This window comes from Triturus cristatus, chromosome 2_2 (genome assembly GCF_964204655.1).
Source record: "Triturus cristatus chromosome 2_2, aTriCri1.1, whole genome shotgun sequence".
NCBI lineage: Eukaryota > Metazoa > Chordata > Amphibia > Caudata > Salamandridae > Triturus > Triturus cristatus.
The window spans coordinates 714,927,164-714,943,935 of record NC_140582.1 but is presented as its reverse complement, the minus strand read 5'-3'; the positions used below and the strand labels follow the sequence as shown (position 1 = coordinate 714,943,935).

Below are 16,772 nucleotides of genomic sequence, written 5' to 3'. Positions count from 1 at the left end.
AAGGTACTTGACGAGGAACCAAGGACAGAATTGGTATGGAGTTCGTTCCATCGGCGGAAGGGTGGACCAACGCAGCTAGGCCAGAGGGCCTCCCGCGATGTTTCCGATCGAACATAGAGTGTTTCCCGATCGATTCGATAAACGGAGAACAGGGAAACGCAAACAAGAAAAATACAGTCAAGGATAGAGTGGATTGCGCACCGAGGGGAACCCAAAGAATGGTTTCGAGCCGGAGCGCAGCAATACACTTACGAACCTGATGGCGGAAAAAAACAATCTAACAATGGAGTCGATGCCCATTCGCACTATCACCGAAAGGAGGAGTCAATTTACCTCGTGACGGGAAAGACTTCTTCGAATAAAAACAACTTGCAAACAACCGGACCCAACACTAGATGGCAGGAGTATGCAAAGCATGTGTATCTACAGCACACATGCCTCAAACATAACGTTTAGTGCTGAAGCTTTCACAAACTCCATCAAGTCTCAGCCTGAAATATTACATCAAAATAGAGGCAGTGCTGGCAGGAGAAGCGAGGATGAACACTTGTAATTTCTGGAAGCCTGGTTCCACATCTGGTTAGACCCAACACTTCAAACTGAGAGTTTAAGAAGAAACTGTTGGGGTCCTACAAAATGACATGCATTTTGAATTATTGTGGCAGAGATAGGACTTTGAGCAAAGCCAGAGGCATACATTATCTTTAAACTGAAGAAGAATATGGTACTTTCTAGTTTAGTAAGCAAGCCTTTTCTTCGAAGGGATGGAAAGGAGAGAGCGGTAACTACCATATACGCATTTACAATTATATTGAGATTTTTCCATCCAAGATGCTTTAATATATATCAAGACATATTGAATATGCTACTTACCAGTATGCATCTGTTCTTGGCATGTAGGGCTGCTGACATTCATATCTGTGCATAGATCGCCGCCTAGTGTTGGGTCCGGATGTTTGCACGTTGTTGTCCTGGAAGAGTCTTCGAAGTATCCTGGGATAGGTGACTCCTCCCCTGGACTACAGTGCGCATGGGCATCCTCTCCATCCTCAGATTGTTTTTCGCCATTGTGGCAGTGATGGAGTAGATACAGAAAGTGATGACCATGCTTACAGTAATTCTGAGAGCTGCAGCTGCTACAGGCGCCGGGGAGGAGGGAGGGCGATATGAATGTCAGCAGCCCTACATGCCAAGAACAGATGCATACTGGTAAGTAGCATATTCAGTTCGAGGCATGTGGGCTGCTGAATTCATATCTGTGCATAGAATACATAGCAGTACCTCCTATTAGCGGCGGCTACCAGTGCCAGCTGCAGCGGTCTGAAAAAGAGTTTTGAGAACAGCCTGTCCTACAGCTGCCTGCTGTTTTGATTGCACATCTACACAATAGTGTTTGGTAAATGTGTGTGTAGTGGACCAGGTGGCTGCTCTACATATATCATGCAAAGGGATGTTTCCCAGGAAAGCCATTGAGGCCACTAACTTGCGTGTTGAGTGGGCTCGTGGGGGAATCGTTAATGTGCGTTTAGCCTTCTGATAGCAAATTTGAATACATTTAACGATCCATCTGGCTATACCTGCTTTGGAGATAGCGTTACCTTTGTGGTGTGGGGCAAAGGCAACGAAAAGTTGTTTAGTCTTCCTAAAGATCTTAGTCCTGTCGATATAGTACATGAGGGCTCTCTTCACATCTAGTGTATGGAGTGCTCTTTCTGTGACAGTTTGTGGGTTTTGAAAGAAAACGGGCAGTTCAATAGTTTGATTCATGTGGAACTGCGATATCACCTTGGGCATGAATTTGGGGTTGGTACGTAGTACGACCCTGTTGGCGTGAACCTGTATAGACGGCTCTTGAACGGTTAGTGCCTGGAGTTCACTAACTCTTCTTAAAGAAGTGATCGCTACTAGGAAAGCTACTTTCCAGGTAAGGAATTGAATCTCGCATGAGTGTAGAGGTTCAAAGGGTGGACCCATCAGGCGTGTGAGGACCAAGTTGAGGTTCCACATCGGAGCCGGTGGGTGGCTTGGAGGAATTACTCGTTCGAGTCCTTCCAAGAATGCTTTGATGGCAGGCACTCTGAATAAAGAGAGGTGCTGCCTGTTCTGGAGATAGGCTGATATTGCGGTCAAATGGACACGTATCGAGGTGTACGCCAGATTGCATCGGTATAGGTGCAAGAGGTAACAAATTATGTTTTGGATGGATGCGTCTAGCAGGTTAATGTCATTATTATTGCAATAGATGACAAATCTTTTCCATTTGGCTGCATAGCAAGCTCTGGTAGTGGGTCTTCTAGCTTCCTTAATGATGTCCATACAGTCAGGTGTCAGGTTTAGGTAGCCAAACTCTAGGACTTCAGGAGCCAGATTGCCAGGTTCAGCTGTTGCGGATCTGGGTGCTGAATCTCTCCATGGTTCTGCGTCAAATGCGCGGGTTTGATCCGCAGCCTTTGATGCGGCACCACGGAAAGTTCGAGAAAAGTGGTGTACCATGGCTGGCGTGCCCACGTTGGAGCAACCAGGACGAGTGTCAGTGAGTGTTGTCTGAGTTTGCGAGCCACCAGCGGTATCAACGGTGCTGGGGGAAAAGCGTACGCAAATCTGCCGGACCAGTTCATCCATATCGCATTGCCCTGCGACTGTGGATGTGGGAACCTGGCGGCAAAGCTTTGGCATTTTGCGTTTTCGCTTGTGGCGAATAGGTCTATCTCTGGATGACCCCATTGCTGGAAGTACGGTTGGAGTACTGATGGGTGTAACTCCCACTCGTGCATCTGGTGGCTGTGTCTGCTGAGCAGATCCGCCATCTGGTTGTCCTTGCCGGGGAGGTGTTCCGCCATGAGGAACATGTTCCTCTGAATGGCCCACTTCCACATGCTCTGAGCCAGATGAGACAACTGTGGAGAGTGTGTTCCTCCCTGCTTCTGTATGTAGTACATGGCGGTCATGTTGTCCGTCCGGATCAACACGACTTTGTTGCACAAGTGTACTTTGAATGCTTTCATAGCCAGGAAGATTGCCATCAGTTCTAGAAGGTTGATGTGCATCTTCTTTTGTTGTGTTGTCCATAGTCCCTGCACTGTGTAGTTGAGTACATGAGCTCCCCATCCCTGGAGAGGCGCGTCCGCTGTCAGTATTATTTGTGGAACAGGCTCTTGGAACGGTCGGCCCTTGCAAAGGTTTTGTGGATTCCACCAATGCAGAGAGTTGTATGCCCGACCGCTCACCAACACTAGGTCTTTTAGTTGTCCGTGAGCCTGGTTCCATTGACGTGCTAAGCACTCCTGAAGCGGGCGCATATGTAGTCTCGCGTGTGGGACTATGAAAATGCAGGAGGCCATCATGCCTATCAACTGCATGAACACTCGCGCGGGAAGGGAGTGTTGTGGTTTGAACTTGGAAATCAGCATTTGCATGCTGTTGATTCTCACTAAATTTGGCTGAGCTGTGGCCGCCAGAGTGTCTATGGTCGCACCTAGGTACTGTTGTACGTGTGCGGGTTGGAGATGTGATTTTGGGTAATTTAGTGAGAACCCCAGACTGTGAAGGAAGTGAATGGTGCGGGACATGTGGCTGGCACATTGCTGGGCTGACTTTGCTTGAACAAGCCAGTCGTCCAGGTAAGGGTAGACGTGTGTGTGCTGCCTCCGTAGATGTGCCGCCACAGTAGCTAGGCACTTTGTGAAAACTCTGGGTGCTGTTGTGACGCCGAAGGGAAGAACCTTGAATTGGTAGTGCTGCCCTTGAATAGTGAACCTGAGATATTTCCTGTGTGATGGGTGAATGGGTATGTGGAAATACGCATCTTTGAGGTCTAGTGTGGCCAGGAAGTCTCCCTGTTTGAGCAGTGGGAGGACTTGTTGCAGGGTGAGCATGTGGAAATGCTCCGAAAGAATATAGCGGTTGAGGGGTCTTAGGTCTAGTATAGGTCTGAGTGACCCGTCCTTTTTTGGTATTAAAAAGTACAGGGAGTACACCCCTGTACCTTGCTCGTGGACGGGTACGACCTCTATTGCGCCTTTTTGCATCATGCTTAGCACTTCCTGCTGTAATAGCGCTAAGTGCTCTGAGGACATAGGACGGTGTTTTGGGGGTATTGTGGGTGGAGTAGAGGTTAATTCTAGGCAGTAACCGTGTTTGATAATATCTTTGACCCACCTGTCCGTGGTGATGGAGTTCCACGTGTCCAGGAACTTTTGCAACCTTCCCCCGACAGGTGTTGTGTGGTCGGGAGGAAGGGAGAGGGCGTCACTGTTTGTTCTTGGGAGAGGATCTGGTATTGCCGTATCCGCGTCCTCTGCCCTTTGTGCTTGAACCACGATATCCACCCCTGGTGATTTTATCGTAGGTACTTTGGGTGTTGCCCTTGTTGTAGGTTTGCTGTGACCCCTGTCCTCTACCTGCTCCTCTATTACCGGGGCGACGAAAGGAGCCACTCCGAAAGGTCTGCGTTTGGAGAGCCCCCATGGACTTTGCAGTGTCTGTGTCCTTCTTTATTTTTTCTAGTGTGGTGTCAACCTCTGGCCCGAATAAGTAGTCTGGGTTGACCGGCTGGTTGAGGATGTTATTTTGCACCTCAGGTTTGAATCCGGAGATTCGTAACCAGGCGTGTCGTCGTAACATGACGCTAGTGTTTATGGCTCTGGCAGCTGTATCTGCGGCATCCAGTGCACACTTGATGGATGCGTTTGTGAGGAGTTGTCCCTCTCTGATGAGGATCTCTGCTCCCTCTTTGTATTAGTCAGGGAGATGTTGTAGTAATGTTTCAAGTGTGTCATAATGCGCTCGGTCGTAGCGAGCCAGGAGCGCTTGGGTATTGGCAATACGCCATATGTTAGCTGCTTGGGCCGCAACCCGTTTGCCGGAGGTCTCTAACACCTTGGACTCTTTGTCCGGGGGAGGGGCATCCCCAGTCGTCTGCGAGTGCGCCCGTTTACGAGCATTCGCGACTACTATGGAATCTAGAGGCAACTGTCCTCTAATATAGGTAGGATCCCCAGGCGCTGACCTATATTTTTTGTCGATTCTGGGGTTTATTACTCTGGCCCTGGTGGGTTCTTTGAAAATGTCCTTTGCTGGTTTGAGGACACCTTTCAACATGGGTAGAGTTTTAACATGTTTTTCTGAGGATGCGAAAGTGTCCATGAGAAAATCGTCCTCGATGGTGTCAGAGTGGAGTTGAACACCATGATTGGCCGCAGCACGTTCAATGAGGGCGTTGAATGCGGCAGTGTCCTCTGTGGGAGACGTTTTTGCTCCATAGAGTTGCGGGTCCTGTGTATCCATAGGTGCACCCGAGTCTACAGGGTCATCCCAAGCTTGGTCAGGGTCCTGTTGGCCTTGAGGGTCCATCTCTCCGGGGTAGGGGACGTGGTCACCCATGTAGTCCTCCAAAACGTCTGTGTCGGAGTGTGTCGGAGAGAAGGACTGTGGATCTTGGTAAGAGGCATGGAGAGGCTCGTAAAGAAGTGGTTCCGAATCCACTGGCAGCTTTTTCTTTAGTGGGATCCGGTAGGAGTCCAAAGCTGGCTCAGAAGTTGTCCTCCTTTTGTGAAGCATCATTCTGCCTGTTGCGGCATCGATGATGTGTGAAGGCGACGTCTCCGTAGGAGAGTGTTCTGCAGGTGTGATCCTGGTGTGGGTGACACGTGTTCTGATTTCGAACAGTTTTGGCGCCGTGGATGGTGGCAGGCCAAAAGTGATGTTGGCCGGTGCCGGAGAAGCTTTTTGAGCCTTTTTCGGCTCGGAGCTTGATGTGTCCTGGAGGGCCGCCTTATCTTTGATGCGTTGCAAGGATGCTGAAACTTGCCGCACCTGGAACGCCGACGGTTCTTTGGCGCCGACCGGTTCCGTTGAGGCAGGCGTGGACGTCTTCGGTGCCACGGGGTCATCGAGTCGAGGAGAGGTAGTAGCTGTCGACGGCGTCGATGATTGTGCCTTTGGTGCGGTTTTGGAAGTGGTGTGAGATCCAGCAGCCATTTTGACCTTTGTGGTCGGAGCCGATTGTTTCGGTGCCGGGAGCCGAGGCGGCTTGGCGGTACCGATGGTCTTTTTCCGTGCGTCGGTGCTGACGTCGGCTGCTGCAAGCTCGGCACCGAAGTCCCGTTTGGTGCGGTCGGTGCCGACGGGTTTGGCTGGCGTCGAAGGCGTGGTGGACTTCGATCCGACCAGTGTGACTTTCAGTTTCGGTTTCTGCTGAACCGAGACGGCTTGCGGTTTCGGTTTCGATGAAGGGAAACCAGCCGTTTTGGGTAGTATAGGCTGCCGCTTAATGACCGAGGCCGGGCCAGAGGGCAGGGCCGAATGGATGCGGGATAGATCTTGGGTAAGGCCCGAAGGCGATCCCTCGACCGGAGCCACAGACTGACGCACTGGGATATCCAAAGTCTGTTCGGGTAGGCCTTGCTCGTCACCGGAGCTACTCTCTTCGGCCCCTAAGGCCTCATTGTACTCTCCTACCTCGGTGTCGGCTTCGTCTCTGTGGAAGAGTTGTTCTTCGACGTCTTCCGATCCGGAGTCGTGTTCGGAAGCGGGGCTGGAGGGTAGGTTCTCCACGTCTTGCACATCTTCGTCCTCGGCGTTGAAGATGTCAGTCGGGGCCGGTGCCGCTTGCTGCGCTTCGAGCCTCGCTGCTCGACGATTCCGGAGAGTCTTCTTGGATCGGAATCGGGCACAGGCCATACATGTGGACTCGTCGTGATCCGGTGAAAGGCATTTGTTGCACACCGGGTGGACGTCGACATGGGGATATTTCGCATTGCATACAGGGCACCGCTTGAAGGGCGTCCTCGATTCCATCGTCGATGTCGGGTCGATGGACGGGTATGATGCGAAAAAGTTGGTTTCTGGAAGTTAGTAAACTAACAAATAACTATCGATACCGATCGGGAACAGTACCGACGTGAACTAAAGGCCTTTTGGCCTGTAAAACGTTTTTCCTAACTTGAGTCAAGATAAGCACATCCGAACCCAATGGCGGAAAAAAACAATCTGAGGATGGAGAGGATGCCCATGCGCACTGTAGTCCAGGGGAGGAGTCACCTATCCCAGGATACTTTGAAGACTCTTCCAGGACAACAACGTGCAAACATCCGGACCCAACACTAGGCGGCGATCTATGCACAGATATGAATTCAGCAGCCCACATGCCTCGAACGTATAGGTTACAAGAATACGGGAGTGATCAGAACAAAACATTAAAGCTTATAAAATGTTTAAGGGTATTACAGGATCAATATGAAATTCAGAAGGCAGACGCCTACGAAGAAACAATCCAGGTCCTAAAAAGAGGGGTGGTGGGGCTTGGGGCGCTACCAAGCTTCAAAATAAACACTTGCATAAATGTATGTGATAACACTCTGAAATAAGAAGTTCAACAAGAACTGATTTCAAGCGGTTAACACAAAAAACAGTAAAAATATACTGTCCATGGAGGATATATCATGGAGGCTCCAACCCAGTATGGTTTTTCTGTGGTTAACAGTGCTGTTCGCGATGCGTGATCATGGAAAGGGTGAGTGAACACATGCACCTTCCCCTTTCACCTTAGCCTCAATATGTTTCAGAACTACTCCCAGGCTCACAGCTACAGACTATAAGATTGTTGCCTTTTAAATTGTGTAGGTATTCTCATTCCCTACATGGTCAGATTGTTCTGCTTCATGGCTGTTCCGGTAAGTAGCTCCCATTGCTGCTGGATGTCCAGTACCTATAGGAGTGTGCCAGTTCAAAGTCTCTCTGCCTGCAGGGGCCCTTGTGGGCAATCCTAATACCATAAACACAAACACAGGACATGGGTGTAGCACTTCAAAAACCTCAATATTAAAAAAAACTCTGGATTGGTAGTTTTACATCATCATGTTTAGAGGACATTCTACCCACAAGATCTTCAAACACAGACCTTTGCTGCATTTTATGGGAATTATACCTCATCTCAAAGCCTGGAGATGGAGAAAACCAGACAATCATCTAGATAGTTCCATCTACGTTTCTAGCTCTTGTACCACGGCTCTTATCTTGCATGTCTGTGCGCTCAACGATTCACCTCTGCATCTTTTTGGCGACGTGCCCTCTAATTTCCCCCAGAGCTTCTTTCAAAGAGGACATTTTAGCATCAGTTGTCTCTGTGGACTTTCGAAGTCAGTCTTCATTGCCAAAAGTCAATATTCACTTCTGCTCAATTTTGCATCTTCTGATCCCATCGACTTGTAGATGGGCATCCCACACTGCAGTCTTCATTCTCCTTCACGGTGTTCTCTCTTTCAAAGTCATACGTGAGCATACACCGCAACCAGCACCTCAAGCATGGAAATAAGAGCCTGATCCATACATTAATGGACTCAACGGGGTCCCCAATTACAAGCAGACAAAGCTCCTAGCACCATTTTAAGTAGATAATGTCCCTTCACGCATTGGTGCCACCGCTTTGCAGGGTGATAGAAACCTTACCAGCAGTCTTAGTTAAACTGGCCATATGGACTCATTCACCTCTCACCTTCTTTTCTACGTCAAGTAGTGGTCCAGCTTTGTGCCCAGGAACAGGTGCCCTGCATGCCCCTTGATGTAGTGTTCTCTACCTGTTTGAAAAAAATCTCAGCCATTGGAGGAGGTTCAGCTCCTCAGGGAAATTCCAGATATCTAGAGATCAGAGGCCAATACACAGGAGGGATGCCGCTTCTGCCACCAGTCTCACTCATGCCAATAGATTAAAAAAGTAATCTTCCTCTGGCATACTAATAAGACATGGGAAGACCAGTCTCTCTTTAAATATTTGAAATTATCAAGTAAAATATAGCCCTGCAGCATTTATCCTTGGCAGCGCTTCAAACAGGTTTAACTAAAAAACATATTGACCTGTTCTAGATATTTCGTAGAAAGGAGGAGACACATTTAAACCTTTCTATTCAAAGGCAACTAACTGGTTATCAGCTGCTGGGGCACCTCTGAAGAGAGACTCAGTTGTGCATCAGAAGGACCAGCACCTTCATTCATGTCAGTAGAAGAATCTGCCTGTGGAAAGTAGTGCACACTTCATGATTGTTGGTGTTCATGAGCAAACTTTCCTTCAAAAAGAAAAGCATACATTGTTTAACAGCATAAACAATTGTACAGCAATCTCAAAATAACCTACATTGTGGATCTTCCGGCTTTACTGGAAAGGAAATGAACATGATGAAGTCAAGTGTGCACCATGAAGAGAACCCATGCCACAAGCAGTTCTACAGTACTCAGGAACCCATGGAGCCCAACCTGATGCATTGCATTAACCGGTTTCTACCCTATGAGAACCCCCAATGCCGTGAACATAACCACTCAGGTACCAAAAAGAGCAAGTAGGAAGCCAGGGTTTAATGCAGAGAAGCAAGAATGAGAGATGAGATTTTCTTACATGAGAACTCCTCTCCTGAGGCACCCTTACCATGCTTATCACAGCCTATGGAGTCTGCATCACAGAGCGGCCACACAGCTATTCCTTGATTTAACTTACAAAAGAAAAGCAGGGTTACCTGAAGGAGGAAAATTAATAAAAATAACAAAGCATTCTAGACTCATTTGCCCTTCGCAATGGCATAAATTGATGATTTTCAGGACCACTACCCATGAGGAGTGAGACAACACTGGACATATGGTAAATGTCTTGTGGTTTTTCTATCAAACGGTAACGGGGATACTCAGTTTTAAAAAGAAAGAAATCTTGGAGTAGGAAAATATATAGGGGGGACAGAAGGCACCGTTTTGCCCTTTCCCTGTGTGAATACGCACTTTACGTCTTGCCATGAAAATCAGAAGGCTATGTAAGTAAAGAATTCCTCTTCTGAAACCCTGAATAAGCTAAGGTGATCAAACAGAAAAAAAGACCTATACCTTGCTAGAATACAATATTTATTGTTGTTGGAACTTAACTTATTTATTTGTCCTGCTGGGGGAGGAGGAGGAAGGAGGAAGTCTTAGAAAGAAGTTCACTCTAGGTTGCTAAATATCGGGACACACAATGAGGAGTGATGAGATGTTTGGATACCATTACACAAATAAGTGAAGCATAGTGTTTACCACAAAAACTCACCACTTGGGAAGGATGGGAAGGGGAAGGATTAGCTTTCCCTATGGGAAGAAGTGGTAAGACAGAAGTGCTTCCTCAAATGGCGGTTAAGCATCCTACTTTTATTCCTGTTTTGTTTGGCGTCCAAACCGCATGAATAAATGCAGATTAACACATGGCAACCTGCACACATATTTAACATAAAGGCAGACAATCATCATCATCCTATGTCTCATCGTGCATCATCATCGTCATCATCATCATCATCATGGTGGTCTCAACACATTACTGAGTACATGGAAAAATCAATCCTCTCCTGACTTTATACTGATGTTGTCTCCATCCCTTTGTCATAGAACCATGTCTTTCTTCGACCTTACAACCAAACCCAAGGTTCTTGTATAACCCAAGATTCTTGTATAACCCAAGGTTCTTGTATCTCGCTTATTAATAATAACTTCTGATTATACTTAAAACATTGGACCCAATACTGAACCCTGCGTAACCTCAGTGCAATCACTAAAGCAAAATAGTTTTTTGTGGGGGGCGGACCTTTTTCATCCCTCGCTGTCGCCATTTTTCTCAAGTACAAAGTCCGATCCTCACCAACTAGGGAGGCAAAATGTTAAGCAGAGCCAATGGGACAGAACATTTTTTCACAATAGAAATGAGTTATCATTGTTGAGCATAGTATAATGATTTGTATATAGGAGATACTTTGTACATAGGAGAGCTAAGTTTACTCTGTAAATTCATTTTAAATAACAAGGAGAATTAGGAGATGGATTTTGATTACTAACCTCCTGATGTGAGAAGAAGTCACCGGGAAGCTTTTCCAAAAACGACGTGATCGAGAAAGAAGACTTCTTTCCCTGCACATGAATGACCTTTAGATATTCTGGGGATGGACTCAAAAAAGCATAAAGCACTTCACTCTGACAGAGTCTCTCGTCAGAAAGCAATTTCTGTGGAAAATAACATACTTTGATTTAGTCAAAAAGCGTTTTTAGAATTTAACTTACTGTACATATTGTTATGTTTAAGTATTGACTGAGCCTATGAAATCAACACAATATTGAAATGTGTGGGTAATACAGAGACAGAGTAATCAATCAAGGCAACCACTAGTCTAGTGGTAACCCACCAATGAAAAACAGCAACACAGAAGCCCGCTGATTAAATATGTCACTGAAAAACTGCACACATTCACCCAGTGCCAGTCCTTTTGTACATACTGCCTTTTTATACAAGAAGGATTAGGTTGACATAATTATAGCCATGAAAGAACAATAAAATAAAAGTGAGGCAAATATACTTAAAATGGCTACCTGTTCACATTATGCGTTTTATGAATAATTCTGCCACCATCTAGACACCCCATTTTTGGATTGGTTAACATCTTGCTGGAGTTCCAGAAATCAAAGAATCGCCTGGTGTACTTCGATGGTTGAAAATGAACGTTTCAAGTTGTAACATAACGAAAATAAAAGCAAAATCACAAGGTTCTTTCACTTTCCCGATGCAAGCTGCTGAAGAACTTCACATGTGGTTTCGCACGTCTTGGATCGAGGAATGCACGGATAAGAGATAGACAAGTAAAGCGTCTGCAGGATCTGGATGGTTGGATGGCGTGTGTGTCGATGAGAATCCTTTACAACTGAGTGTTTCATCGGAGATGCTAGGGAGCAGTCTGGGGTTAAGGCAGGACAATTTTTGTTTTATGTATTACAATAGTGAAAGCTGCCTGAACAACCCGAAAGGCTGCCAGCCTCTACCACACTGGGGGAGCTTGAACTACGAACACACAGTGATTGCCTGAAATCTGCACTCTCAGGCACTGTGTAAAGACCGCCCGTTGGTGACGCTTAAAATTAAGAGTAAATGGCAGGAGGACTGTGGGGTTCCACAGCCAGAATGTGAATTGAACAGAATTTTGCCTACATGAAAGTGGGTATAGGCAATGTCATTTTTAAACTCATGCATTTCAGGTTCATGTATAGGATGTATTACACACTGGCAGTCATCCATAACAAAGACCTTCCTCGCACTGACCGGTGCCCAAAAGGTGACTTTCTGCATAGGATGTGGCCTTGTGCTGCAGTTGTGGCATACTGGGAAAGAGTTGAGGGTCACACGCTACATGTTTCTATGAAACAATTCATACTGGGCTTGTATCTGAGACTGGCGAATAGGGTTCTGTGCTTAGGACTGGGTAAGAAATATGTCCCAATACATTCGCTGCAGCGCACAGGCCAAGGATGTGAGATGGGCACAAGCTGCATATTACACAGGTAAGGAGTGAAGAAAGGCTATCTGATGACTTCCATGGGGTCAGATGGGGGTGATACTCTTATCCCATCATATGCGGAATACACGTGTTAATGGAACACAGGTGTTTATTATGATTGGGTTTTCATGAAGTCTTGCCTGGCCTTCAGCTGGAGCTGGTCCTTCTCTTGCTGCCTTGACCCTGACTATGCTGTTATCTAATACTGTATTACAGGTGTATGACAAGTTGCCATATCTGAAACCTGTATTTTCTTTACAGTGATAAATGTACTAAAAAATGAACGTGGTAAATATTAAAATAGTAGTTTAGATTAGAAACTTAGCAACAATCACAGACTATTTCTTGTTCTAGGTTCCACACAGATCCGTTAAGCTCCCCTTCCCTTCCTCCAGTTACACATCCACTTCCTGTGAATATATGTGAGAGGCTCGTTTTATAGCATGCACAGATTCGGGATATGTCCATGACTCCGTAGAGATACTGTGAAGCGTTCATCTGCAGTTTTTACATGTTCATCTCACTGGACTTTGCAATAAGGATGGTCTGGAAACAACCCGCAGGCATTTTTGGTTGTCATTCTGTGAGTTAGGAATCCTGATTTGTTTTTTATTGTTCCACCTTTCCTGCTACGATTAGACAAGGCTCAAAATGACCATTCTGGTAAATGTCGCCAAATGCCCTCATCTTGTCTTGAAGTCGCTTTCACAGCCTGCTGAGGAGTCAGGCCTTCAGGGGCAGGCAGGGACCAGGTCCTGGAATGGGCGGTGACTCTTCCTGGAGGTCACGGACGGTGACTCTTCTTAGAGGTCACGGGCGGTGACTCTTCTTAGAGGTCACGGGCGGTGACTCTTCTTAGAGGTCACGGGCGGTGACTCTTCTTAGAGGTCACGGGGGTGACTCTTCTTAGAGGTCACGGGGGGTGACTCTTCTTAGAGGTCACGGGGGGTGACTCTTCTTAGAGGTCACGGGGGTGACTCTTCTTAGAGGTCACGGGGGGTGACTCTTCTTAGAGGTCACGGGGGGTGACTCTTCTTAGAGGTCACGTGCGGTGACTCTTCTTAGAGGTCACGGGCGGTGACTCTTCTTAGCGGTCACGGGCAGTGACTTTTCTTAGCGGTCACAGACTGACTTCTTAGCGGTCAAAGACGGTGACTCTTCTTAGAGGTCACGGACGGTGACTCTTCTTAGAGGTCACGGACGGTGACTCTTCTTAGAGGTCACGGACGGTGACTCTTCTTAGAGGTCACGGACGGTGACTCTTCTTAGAGGTCACGGACGGTGACTCTTCTTAGAGGTCACGGACGGTGACTCTTCTTAGAGGTCACGGACGGTGACTCTTCTTAGAGGTCACGGGCGGTGACTCTTCTTAGAGGTCACGGGCGGTGACTCTTCTTAGAGGTCACGGGCGGTGACTCTTCTTAGAGGTCACGGGCGGTGACTCTTCTTAGAGGTCACGGGCGGTGACTCTTCTTAGAGGTCACGGGCGGTGACTCTTCTTAGCGGTCACGGGCGGTGACTCTTCTTAGCGGTCACGGGCGGTGACTCTTCTTAGAGGTCGAAGTCTATCCCCCGTCCTCCATTCACTCAAGAGCATGACTATTTCACGCAAACTTATGCTTTCGGTGTTATGAGATGTGCACCTTCCAGGCTAGAAGTCCCTCTGACTTTAAGCATTAACCTCCTCGGGCATCATTCCACACTCGCTAAAACTTGCAGACACAGCGTGTGACGTAGTTAAACACAGCAAGGGGAAATTAACAGCTCTTTGGACCTCTGACATCTCCACACTAATTAACCACCTTCACTAGAAAGAATACGTTCCAAGAAGTAAATGGTGCCTTCATTGTATAATTCGTATTCGGGAATGATTCAAGGATGAACAATCACAATCAAAATATATAGGACAACAACATTTCTATGTTCAACATGTTAAAGGCACAAACGTCTCTCCTGTCCTCAAATATGTTGGGGAAGCTTTCAACAACCAATTTCCTAGTCTACTACTTCCTGTTTCTAACTACAAATTCGGGTAAAACAAGTACTGGGAAAATTGCTTAACCTTACGTAGGGCTTTTCCGAGCCGGGAAGCATTCACTCACACAAACTGGCATGATCTGGTCAGGACCCCAACAGACCCGTCTATCCGGCCATATCCAACTCTATATTAAGTGGTGCAAGTAATAGTTAAAGAATGAAACCTGTCATCCCCGTCACGCCGGATAGAAATGTCCTTTGGGTCCTGACAGAAACCCTGTGATATTTTAGCACAATACAGGGGAGCAGAAACATACTGACCACAGATGAAAAATGAGGATGGAGGTTTAAATCACTTGTTACACCATCTTCATTGTCTGATGCAGACCAAATAAAAGAAAGCACATTCTCCATAGTTAATACCATTTTGGGAGCACTAGGTGGCGCCGGTCCGACATGGCCGCTCGGCGGTGAGGCTCCGGACGCCTAACCCCGCAAATCCGCCTAAATCCGTGGCGAGCTGCCCTGGCCGGCCCATGCTTGGCGCAGCGGAGCGCGGACCTGACCCGCGGCCCTGAGCCCGAAGCTGCCTGGATTCGGCCTGGCCCGCGCGACGATCTGCGACCTGGAGGCAGGCCGGCGGCTGGCAGTGACAATCCTGGTGCTGGGACCCGGGCGGGCTGCTAATCGAGCCCGCGGCTCCCGCGTGGTGTCTAGGCCCGGCCTTCCTGCGACATCGGCCGCCTTGTTGAGACACTTCAGCTGCCGCTGCTGGCCCCCCCTACCCCCCCCCCCGGCGAGAAGAGAGGTGTTCCCGCCCCAGGACTGCAGGCAGTGAGTTCGGGGGTGCGGAGCGGGCCCCGGGGGGCCGCACTTTGATGGACGGAGGCCGGTGCTGAGGGAGGCGTGTGAGTGGGGCGGCCCTGGCTGTCGGGGTGACCAAGGAGTGGTGGGGGGGGCCCCCCTTCGGGCCGGGTGTCGACGGTCGGGGTCCGGCTCCCCCTCTCCCCCCTGCGTCCGCCGCTGCGCTTGGACCTGGTCCCTCGCGATCTGCGGGGGCCGTTGAATGGCGCCTTAGCTGCTCTCGCCGCAAACCGGCGGTTGGTGGGTGAGTGCGGCATCCTTTCCTCCTCCCCCCCCCGGCTGCAGGCTTTACGCTGTCAGCTGTGAAGGGTCAAGATCCGGGGGAGGGCGACCTGAGCTGAATCCGGTGCCCGCGGCCCCGGGCTGAGTGCTGGCATCGGTGGATGGGGATCCACCGCGAGGTGCCTGGATTGGGGGCGGTCCGTCCTGCCTGTTCACCGAGGACCATCTTGAAGGACTTGGGCGTCTGCACGGACTGATCGGGTCCGGTGACTTCGCTGGGGGCGCCGTAGATCCGCCCTTTGCTGTGTTGTCCGGCAGGAGGCGGCTCGCTGCCCTGGGTACTGGCGGGCCTCGAACCTGGAGTTTCTAGTCGGCGGCCTTGAGCGCTACTCGGCTGCCTCTTCGGGCGGCGCGCAGAGACGTGATCGGCATTGCTGGTGACATTCGGCCTGCCAGACGGGTGAGGGGCCCCGGTTGTGCATCCTCCCCTCCTGCCATCTGCCGCCCTAATCCCTTGTGGGGTCTCCAGTGACCGTGACATCCCCTGTTGATCGTGGGGCGGCCATCATGGGTAAGGACAGGGCTTCCAGGCCGCCACTTGCTGGCACCCAAACCAGGATTGATCAGTACACGACCTCCGAGAGGGGGGCTGGCTCGACCGAGGCGGCGACTTCAGCCCCCGACACGGACCTAACAGCCATTTTGCAGGCCATCAGCGCCTCCCTGGAGGGTATGGTCGGGGAGATCAAAGTCGACGTTGCCCTCCTCCGGCAGGACCTGCGTAACGCCACTGCCTGCATCTCCGAAGCCGAATCAAGAATTTCGACAGCCGAGGACGACATCCGTCAGTTATAGGACCAAGTGCGAGAGCTGACCACCCACTCTAAGGAACTGTACCGCCGGGCTGAGGATGCTGAGAACCGCGCCCGGCGTAGTAACCTCCGCCTGGTGGGATTTCCGGAGGGGGCAGAATCGTGCCGTGCAGACGATTTCCTGGAATGCTGGTTTAAGCCCTGGATGCCGGCGGACAGCCTGTCAGCCTGGTTTGTGGTGGAGAGGGCCCACCGCTCGCTGGCTCCCAGGCCTCCGGGGGCGCCCCCCCGCCCTTTCATCTTAAAGATCCTCAATTTCAGAGACAGAGACGCGATTCTCCGTGAGGCCAGGCGCAAAGAGACTCTCACATACCAAAACCACACTATAATGATCTTCCCGGACTACACCCGGGAGGTCCAGGAGCTCAGGCGATCCTACACGGAGGTGAAGCAGAAGATGCGAGCCATGGGCCTCCAGTACCAGCTTCAGTTCCCGGCGCGCCTCCGCTTAATTTTTAGCACAAAACAATATTCTTTGACACGCCGTGAGCAGCCTGGACCTGGCTGACGG

At 49.2% G+C, this 16,772-nt stretch overlaps 1 protein-coding gene across 1 annotated transcript in view; it reads right to left on the bottom strand.

Moving 5' to 3' along the window:
* Positions 1 to 16,772, bottom strand: part of SNX25 (sorting nexin 25) — an 880,463-nt gene that overhangs the window by 95,210 nt on the left and 768,481 nt on the right. Inside the window, exon 14 of the mRNA XM_085641936.1 lies at positions 10,840 to 11,004. Coding sequence (XP_085498062.1) covers positions 10,840 to 11,004 — 165 coding nt within the window. The remainder of the gene's footprint in view (positions 1 to 10,839; positions 11,005 to 16,772) is intronic.